The 10,000-nt window shown below is 44.9% G+C and overlaps 1 protein-coding gene across 1 annotated transcript in view; it reads left to right on the top strand.

The window, feature by feature from the left end:
* Nucleotides 1–4,217: 4,217 nt before the first annotated feature.
* LOC308300249 (pleckstrin homology domain-containing family O member 1-like) overlaps nt 4,218–10,000 on the top strand; it is a gene marked incomplete at both ends in the record, with an annotated part of 37,675 nt that continues 31,892 nt past the window's right edge. Inside the window, 2 exons of the mRNA XM_080744064.1 lie at nt 4,218–4,244; nt 4,725–4,871. Of these exons, the coding sequence (XP_080600190.1) occupies nt 4,218–4,244; nt 4,725–4,871 (174 nt within the window). The remainder of the gene's footprint in view (nt 4,245–4,724; nt 4,872–10,000) is intronic.

Here is a 10,000-nt window from a genome sequence, read left to right as displayed (position 1 = left end):
CAATGTTACATTGCTGCTCTGAGGGCACTTTGTCAATGCTGCTCTCAGGGAAGCTTAAACTAGAAATCCACTCTGTCGAGGTGCCAACTTGCAGAGCACGCCATGAGGTGCGCTCACCTCTGGCATCACCGCTTCCAAAGAAAATCCTGATATATTATGACCATTGACCAATGACATCACCACTAGCATCACCAGGAATAGGCCTACTGGTCCCTCATTGCCTGTTAATGATGACGTTGTCAGAGCCGCTGGTCCCTGATTGGGCTACGGTCTTAAACAAGAGAGGACACCGACATACGAACATTCCCAGCCGATACCTCAGTAGGCTACTTGCACGCTCTGCTTGCATGCTTGACCAATTGAGGATTGGTCAAGCTTCACATGTCAATTTGGCCCTCTAGACAAAATCATTCATTCATTAAGAATTCATAGAAAGTATAGATCTACAACACAGAATGTATAGATCTAGAACACAGATTTCATAGCTCTAGAACAATTGTCTGATCTGTACGCTAATATATTGACCTGGCATTGTTTAAAACCACCCCCTGGAGCTGGCTGTGGGTGACACTGCCAAAGCTGTGGAAATGTCTCACGTGCACACACACACATGCACACACACACACCTGACTGAAACACAGCTGACTCACATACTGTACACAGCTGACTCACTCTCTCTCCTACACACACACACACACACACACACACACACACACACACACACACACACACACACACACACACACACACAGAGTTTTAGGGAAAGGGTATGTGAATTGTAACAGCTGCAGGAATTCTGCTGACTGCAACACAGCTGCTACACACACGCACACACAAGACCCCCCCCCCCCCCCCAACACACACACACACACACACACACACACACACACACACACACACACACACACACACACACACACTACAGTCCAAGGGATCCAGGCTGTGACCCCCCAGAAGAATCTTGAACTGGACCCCCACCCTGACAAGCACTTGTAGTTGAGGTATTAAAATGTAGCTTGACTCGGTTCCACAGATACTTATTGTGAAAATAGCCCAACCTGCAAGGCATTGTGAACTTGTAGATCTCCAATTTTCACAACATGTGCCTCTTTCTTATGTAATGTTTGTCCAATTTGGTATTAAAAAGTAATTAAATTGTAACTTCAAATGTGCAGATACTCTGTAGGCCTATACACTTTTTGAGTATGTTGGTTTGTTTACTCTTGAGTGCCAAAACAATGTTGCTCGTTAAGCTAATTATCTGGGGACCCCCTAAATTAATGTGGCGACCCCCAGTTCTGCTACAACCAGGGCAGGAATTTCATGGAGGCCATGAAGGCCATGCATGGCTGTCGTTGCCCCTCAGTTTAGCTTTGTGCCCCTCAAACCAATGGCATGACCTGAGGCCACAGTGGCCTTAATGCCCATGCAGCTGATTGTACCACTTTCTCTTCTGTCTCTTTCTTGTCAATATGTAGACAGTAGATACCGGTGTCTCTTTCCAGTCATGTAGACAGTACACCAGTGTCTTTTGTTGAGATTCTGAAGTCTTAACTCCCCTAAGTCCCCATCTTTAAACCAATCAATCCAGTTACTTTGATTGGTGCAGGGCTGAGCATGGATCAGAATCATGTTTTATTTGATGGCCTTCCTGCCCTGGCATTTGGCCTTTGTGCCCTCAAAAAATGGACGACAACAACACCAAAGGCCAAGTATTGAACCTCTCTGTGTCTCTCAAGTGTTTAGTTGTACAGTAGAACAGTCAGTGATGACTGCAGCATAAGAGAGAACGAACATCCATTGCTCATAAAAAGAGAATCCCTTCTAGCTTGCCAAAAGGAATTATAGTCAAATCTTTAATTATTCTTTTACTGCTCTTTCTTGTATAGTATTGTATGTCTTGATGAATTGAATACACAGGACCACAGTGGTAACAAGACCTTGTGGGATTTTTGTGTTATCCTTTTAGCATTATTGTATAACTGTACGTCTGCACTTATAACTGTTAATAATGTAATCAATCAATTCAAAAACCTTTTCATGTCATGGAACCCAAATGAACTTTAATCAGGCCACGGATCTCCATTTGAAATGATTCTGTCCTACACCATGATATGAAAATATGAATTATGTATGTAATAATTGTACATAGATTTATAGTGATACTGAAAGGTAATTAGCATGTAATGTAATGTAATTTAAATGTAATTGTCAACCATGTTGTGTATTCTCAACTGAATGTAATTATAGTGATGACTTCTACTACTACTACTACTGCTACTGCTACTAAAACTTAAAAACTAAAAAACCTGTACTGTCCAACATTTCCTCATGGATACGGGCTCCCCAAACGGCAACAAAGATCAAACACAAAGCCTCATCAAACAAAAACAGGTAGGCTGTTGCAGTATAGAAATGTATGAACATAGATAGGCTGCACCAATAGTTGAATTGTCTTTATTCATAATGTAAATTGCAGTGGGACTGGCCAGAGGTGCCCAGAAACTGCAGCCTGGGGCTGGTAACTGAAAGGAACGGTGCAGGGCGTGTGAGGGATCCTTGATGATGGAATCTGTGTTTCCTTTTACTGCATGATTGCAGAGGTCTGTGAGATTTGTATCTGAGTGGTGCAGGTGCCGATTTAGCCTATACTAGTCTATACCACTGTTTGGATGGGTCGGGTTTGAAACGCTGAGTAAGGCCTTTAGGCCGAAACTCGTCCGTTTCTCTAAATAGACTGCTGCTGCTGTTCTTATGAAATTATCAAATTAATAAATACATTTTAAAGTCATTATTCAAGAGAGTGCGGATATCCCCTTCATTTTGGAGTCCCATCTTTGTGTCATCTTTAATTCCAACTTTTTCTAAAGTATTTCATGGATAAAATAAATAAATAGAAAAACAAATCATTTCCATGAAAGAAAAGTTTCAGTAATAAAGGAGATATTGGAATATGAAATACCAAACACAAGTGTGTTGCTATACCTCGGTAACTTGACACAGTAAAACACACATGGAGATGACATGTATCTGGTGGTCAAGGTGCTGCTGGCAGCCAGCAAAAAAACAATAACGAGATTGTGGTATAAAAGTGACTCCCCAACTTGTGAACAGTGGCTGTGTGTGGAGGAAATATATGTGATGTAGAGATTTACACACAGACTCAGGATACAAGAGGAACTGTTTCTTGAGGAATGGGAGAAATGGACGGAATTCATAACCCAGGATAATGACATCACAAATGTATTATGGACTGCAGTGTGATAAAAATGTAGTAAAAATGCCCTGTGAAAATGTGACAAGCTGCTAATAAAAAATAAGTTTGAAAAAAGGGGAAACAAACGTCTAATTTCTCTTTTGGGTCTTGAGCTAAAATGTTTGAGAACCACATGCTGGTCTATTACTACTACTTCTCATTTAGCTGGGGAACTCCTGGAACCCCCTCAAAATGGCCCCTGGCTGAGGATCCCCGCCCGGGCCCCCACTTTGAAGAGTGACAATAAAAACGCCACTGCACTTTCTACTCTAAATTTCAAGGTTTCCCCTTAACTCTGTTAGGGTTCATTTGGTTCCATTTGTACACTGTCAGAGTTACAGACTTGTATGGGTCCATTTAGACACCCATAAAGGAACCCACAGAGTCCCTGGAATCCACTTTTGAGAACCACTGAATCTACTCTACTCCACTCCAGTTTAAACCTTGTGTTTGGCCAGTAGGTGGCGTTGTAGAACCACGACCACCACCACCACCACCATCTGCTAAACCTCTCAGCCCGGGGAGGGTGGATGGATGAGGGGGAGACAGACAGGAGGAGAGGGGAGGGAGGGGAGGGTACTGGGGGTGGGCGATGAGCCGGGGAGGAGGAGGTGAGAGAGACTGGCCGCCCTCAGAGCAGCAGAAACGGGATCCTAACATGAACCAACCTATTGATCACCAGCAGTAGAACGGGGGGAACCATAACCGTTGACACATCACCGACCGGACTCCTGCGCTCCAGTGCGGCCGTTAGAGGAGACGCTCCTGTCGGCTTGTTTTCCCCTGCCTCTCCGGGGAGTTTCAGTTAGACTACAGTCTCTCTGTACTCTGTGGCTCATATTGCACATTGATTGTGTGCAGCAGCAGCAGCATTATAGCAGCAGCATTATAGCAGCAGCCAGGGCGGTGTTACTGTTGTGTCTTATAGCGGAGCTTAAAGCGGCTTGGATGATCCTCTAGCATGAAGAAAAACAACTCCACGAAACGGGTAAGAAAGAGTCCGTTTGGACTGTTTTTATCCATCATAAATTCAAGCTGCTTCTTTTATTGTAATGACGGTTGTTATAGATTAGACTGGAGCCGATAGCTTTGTCTTTCGGATAGACTAGACTAGAGAGATGCCATATGGGTTCAGACTGGGCTTGGTTTCAGTTTAGTTTGAGTTAAGACTTTATTTAACAAATTATAGGCCTATATTACTTTTCTTTTTAGGATATTTTTAGAAGATTTAACAGGAAAAACGTCTCGTTTTTCAAGCTGCCTAGAATAAAAACCGTTACATTCCAACAAAAGATATCATCTTTTAACAAAAAAAGAGCTGGGCGGAATGAATGTGACATCATCTCCATGACAAAAGACCTCAGCAGACCTCCAGTCCTGACAGCGACTCAGACAGTCTCTTTGGTTCTTGAATGTGTAAATAAAGCAGTCTTTTATTAAAGGAGGCTCCTCCATGTCTGTGTTCCAGGGACCCCCGGAGCCCACCCAGGCCCACACGCAGCCCGACAAGGTCGGCTGGATCCGTAAATTCTGCGGTAAAGGGATATTCCGCGAAATCTGGAAGAACAGATTCGTGGCGCTGCGAGGGGAGCAGCTGTTCATTTCGGAGAGAGAAGTGAGTAGCGATATATTATTAGGCCTTTACTGTATGTTGTTGTAATGTAGTAGTGGTTCTCAAGTTAACCTGTAGGTCAGGACCCCCAGCCCCATGGGGTCCCTAAATTATTTTGGGGGGTCCCCAGATGATGTAACTTAATGTGAAACATTGTTTTCTGTGTGAAACTGTAAACAAAGTAAACTAGACTAGGCCTATAGAGGGTATCTGCACATTTCTAAAGTGTCTGTCTGTCTGTCTGTCTGTCTGTCTGTCTGTCTGTCTGTCTGTCTGTCTGCTAAAGTGTCACTTTAAGGACTTTTTAATAGACTACCTCTAAAATGACAAATTAAACATTGGCCAAATTGTCAAATATTAGAGGCGGAAATTGTGAAAATAGCAGATCTACATGCTCAAAAGCGTTGTGAGCATGTAGATCTGCTATTTTCCCAATAGAACCATGTTATACAAAATGTAATGCCTCAACTCTTATATTATAAAATCAATGTTAATTTAACTGTACAAATGGAACCAAAATGTACACCCTCTGAGTTACAGAACCATAAGGGTCCTTTTGGTTCCTAACTATGATTTAGCTGGGGACCCCCTGGTGGAACTCCCTCAAGGACCCCTGGGGCCTCCGGATGGACCCCACTTTGAGAACCAATGTTATAGGGGGTCCCCAGCAAAATGAGGAACAGTTTAAACACTTGAAGTCATGTTTTATTTTCCAGCTATTCAAAAATAGACACTATTTTACGAGAAAAAGAAAAAAATTAAAGAAAGCATAAATCTCCTCTGATGGGAGTCCGTGGACAAATAGGCGCCTACATATTGAATTCAGGGGTCCTTGACCTGAGAACCACTGTACAGCATTATCTTGTCTGCGATTCATCATCACATTCACCGGCTGAGATTCACATGCAGTGGAGTGACTCACTGTCTCAGCCTGAAGGCCTCAAAGTCTAGTAGGCCTATCTCCCTCAGTGCATAGGGTTACGTATGTCTTTGGGTCAATGGTTAAGATATTGAACTTGCGGGAGACCCCGGGTTTGAATCCTGGGCGTTATACACACACCACTCAGGTTTTAGTTTAATTCCTGACTGGAAGGACAGATACTGGTATAGGCAGACAGACAGATAGGCAGGCAGGCAGGCAGGCAGGCAGACAGACAGACAGACAGACGGGCAGCTCCACATATTTGGGGTAAACACATTCTTATGTAAATCTTTGAGTCGGATCAGCTCTGTGTGTGTGTGTGTGTGTGTGTGTGTGTGTGTGTGTGTGTGTGTGTGTGTGTGTGTGTGTGTGTGTGTGTGTGTGTGTGTGCTTGCGTGCTTCTCCTTCTGAAGGCCTGTAGTTGTCTCCACCAGCCGAAGGCTGAGGGAGAGTATGTTTTCCCCTCCGTCCGTCCGTCCGTCCGTCCGTCCGTCCGTCCGTCCGTGCGTGCGTCCGTGCGTGCGTGCGTCCGTCCTCGCAGTTTGTGAGCAGCTAATCTCAGTCACCGTTGGCCCGATCGCTGCCAAACTGAGCACACACACTCCCTGGATGCCAATCTAGAACCTCTGCCCCACATTTTTCAAATCAGCCTCATGGTGGCGCTATAACAGGCCGATTTGTGTGGCCTGGTTGTTACCAGCAAATCTCCGGCGCCGTTGGCCCGATCGCTGCCAAACTGAGCACACACACTCCCTGGATGCTAATTCAGAACCTCTGCCCCACATTTTTTAAATCAGCCTCATGGTGGCGCTATAACAGGCCGATTTGTGTGGCCTGGTGGAGACCTGTGCTCGGAAGAGCACTGCTTCTAGTTCCTTATGTTGTTCTGGGTTATGTGTTATAACCTATAACGCACGTACGCACGCACGCACGCACGCACGCACGCACGCACACACACACACACACACACACACACACACACACACACACACACACACACACACACATTGCAAAAGCAAGCAAATGGGCAGTAAAGTGTCTTACTACAAGTACAGTGAAATCAGTCAGACATTTACAGTTTATGTAACCAAGTGAACCCAAGCATCCCTCTGAGCTTGCAGATCAACATATTTCTCAGAAGAGAGCAGACCTATAAGACCCCTGCATGAGGGACTCCCGGTGAGCAAGGTATATAGAGGTTTATTAGTGGCTACCAACAAACAGGAAGGAAACAGGAAACACTAAGTGAAATAGAGGAAGTGAGCTGGCGTATGGTTTCTGACACTGCATGGTCAGGAGAAGCGCATGTGTCGTCATGGTAACTGCCTGGTTGTGAAGTTGCCTAGTTGCCGTGGCGACACCGGCAGCACACTGTTGTTGCCTTATAAAGCCCGGCTTCCATCGTCGCCATGGTAACCTGGCGTCAGAGAGGCGATGTCACAAGTCCCTAACAGGGTCGGGGGGAGGGGCGGACGGCTATTCTTCCTTAAAGTTGGAGGTGTGTGTGTGGGCGTGCGTGTGTGTGTGGACAAATATGCCCAAATATGGACGAGCCTGTAGTCTCGCGTGGCCAAAACTGTTGACTCCCGTGAGTTGCAAATGCTCCCGTCATACAGTCTGGGGCAACGGAAGTGTTACGAAGATGAGTATGGGATAAAGCGGATGTGATGCACCTGCTCCCTTGGTGCAGTAGCGATAACAAATCCTCTTTCAATATTTTTTGGGGCGTTATTTCGTCTTTCTCTGGTGTTGTTGGTGTTACTTCCATGATGAGTTCAAATGTTTTCTTAAACTATACACGCATAACAAGAATATGCCACTCGAATGACTCTGTCTGTGCTAGTGTGTTTCTGTTATGTTTCCAATGGGACTACAGTTCCGTGCAGCAGTGACTACTTCCGACTCGCAGTTTGGGAGCTGTCGTTCCAGACTCTATATAGCATCCGGAGATTGTGGAATAGTTGTCTGGCTACGCGAGACTAGGACCAGCCTGATCATCTCAGTGCTGCTGATGTCATAGCTGACTTACATCATAGACTAGACTGGCCTTGAACTATTGTGTAATAACCTGGGTAGTAAAAGTAACTGGATACTAAAGTTGTGTCACCTCACCGGGCCTTAATGACACAAGACGGAAAGCCTGGTTTTTGTTGTGAACTGACTGGTGTGATCCGGTGATACTATAATTCTACTATAAGTGGTCTATCCGGTTATACTGTATGTTCGGTTGGTGCTGCTTTGTTTTTGTTCCCCCCACATGGCTGAGGGGAATCATTTTGAGCGAGCACAGGAGCTGTGGTTTTACCGCCTTTGTTCCCGCCCATGCCTGGGTGACACAAAGTTATTACCACTCTCTAGACCTGATCTGAAAACTAACTGCAAGACGGGTTGCTCCCAGTCTACTGGCTACACATACATACTGTATACAACAAGGGTGCCCCGACAGTTTTGATTTGGGAGCTACTTTTAACCAAATGGACCCTTACAGGTCTGTAACTCTGAGAGTGTCCAAAAAGTCCCTGCCCCAACAACTCATCAGCGGGTGTGAGAAGAGAATGCATTGACTGTGACATCCTAAACTGGCCTCCTTGGCCTCTGACAATGGGTGGTGGGTATTGACGTCATAAGATGTCACATGTCATGTGCTGGCCTCCAAGTACTTTGTGCCTGTTTTACCCATGCATGCAATGCTGGGTACCCGTGGCTTTTTTGATTGATTGAAGAATGTATTAGAAGTTTGCAATAGTACAGTACAGTTAAAAGTACAGTTTCATGACAGTACAAATCACTGGTACAAGGTCAACTAAAAGGAGATCCTAGAAAGCCGAGGCTTATTTCCACAGGAACCACACTTTAAGTATCTCATATAACATTGAAAGACAGACGGATAGAACATAGTACTTTATCTAGGATAATATCAGTTTCAAAAGCATAATATCAAATACAAAGGCAGAAAAAAAGAAAAAGGGGGGGGGGGGGGGGAGCATGGGGGCTTAGTCTATTTACAAGTCACGGGTAGCAGCTGTCTGAAGGTGACTTTTCATACCAATTTTGAAGGAGGCTAGGGATTTGCTCTCCTTTAAGGCTTGTGGAAGGGCGTTCCACATGTTGATGGTATAGCAGGAGAACTAGTATGCATGGAGTATACATTAATAATGACGAAATGTAAGATATATACGTTGAGATTCTCAGTTAGCCACTTAAACCCAATATACATTTTGACCGGGGTGCCCAAGGGGTCTGTACTACCGGTAGGTCCCCTCCTTTTTTTCTCTCACCAAAAACAGCTAACTTACAAGTTCCCAACGTTTCGCAAAGTGACAAGTTGGGGACTTGTACATCTGCTGTTTTTGCCAAATGTGCGCCTATAATATGACATGAAGACGCTAGGGTTCCTGTGGTTAAGACTAGCCAGCACTATGATCTCATTGGCTCAGATAGATACATACCCAACATACCAAACAGTTAACTGTTGTATGCCACAAAGCAACTGATGATGCTGTGAAAACCCCAAAAAACTTTTAATAATTAACACAACACACATTCATACGTACATACAGAGACAAACAACACTGCCCTACAGAGACAGGGAGTTTATTCCACAGTTTGGGGGCCAGGAGGGCAGATTGTCTAGGACGAGTGGATTTTTTCCCCCGGGGTTTTTAGCAAGACTTTTGTCAGCATCCCTGTGTTGGCTGATCTGAGTGAACAGGAGGGGTTAGCAACACTGTAACAAATGACGGTATTGCTGTGCAGTCAATAGTCCATCATTCAGTAACATGTAGCCTGGTCGTGACCTGATGCCATTTACAACACTGTAAAGTGCTGACTGCCACAATTTGCAGGGCAGCCATGTTCTGGAGGAGGGAGTGTTGTGTTTATAATCATTCCAAACAACTGTCCAGCTCTGGACGTCATCGGACCAGACCTAATGTCCTCCTCTGTTCAGTTTGCTAGCCCGTCCATCCGTCATCCGCATATCAATCCGTCAATCTGTGTCCATCTGGGATTCACTTTTGAGAGATTTACCATCACACAACATGCTAAACGGATCAGGAGGAGACGAAGATGAATGATAGTTTGTGTGGCTTTGGTTGCTGCCGGCCTTTAATTCCTTTCTCTCTGGGGCAGAGACCGTGCAGCTCATATGACGCCGTTACAGCTACAATTACAATTTACAATTTAGCCGTTTAGCTGCCGCTCTAATCCA

The sequence above is a fragment of the Nannobrachium achirus genome (assembly GCF_963921795.1).
Source record: "Nannobrachium achirus genome assembly, chromosome: 2".
In the NCBI taxonomy this organism is placed as follows: domain Eukaryota; kingdom Metazoa; phylum Chordata; class Actinopteri; order Myctophiformes; family Myctophidae; genus Nannobrachium; species Nannobrachium achirus.
Note: the sequence above shows the minus strand (reverse complement) of the source record. Positions and strands in the feature narration are given on the sequence as shown.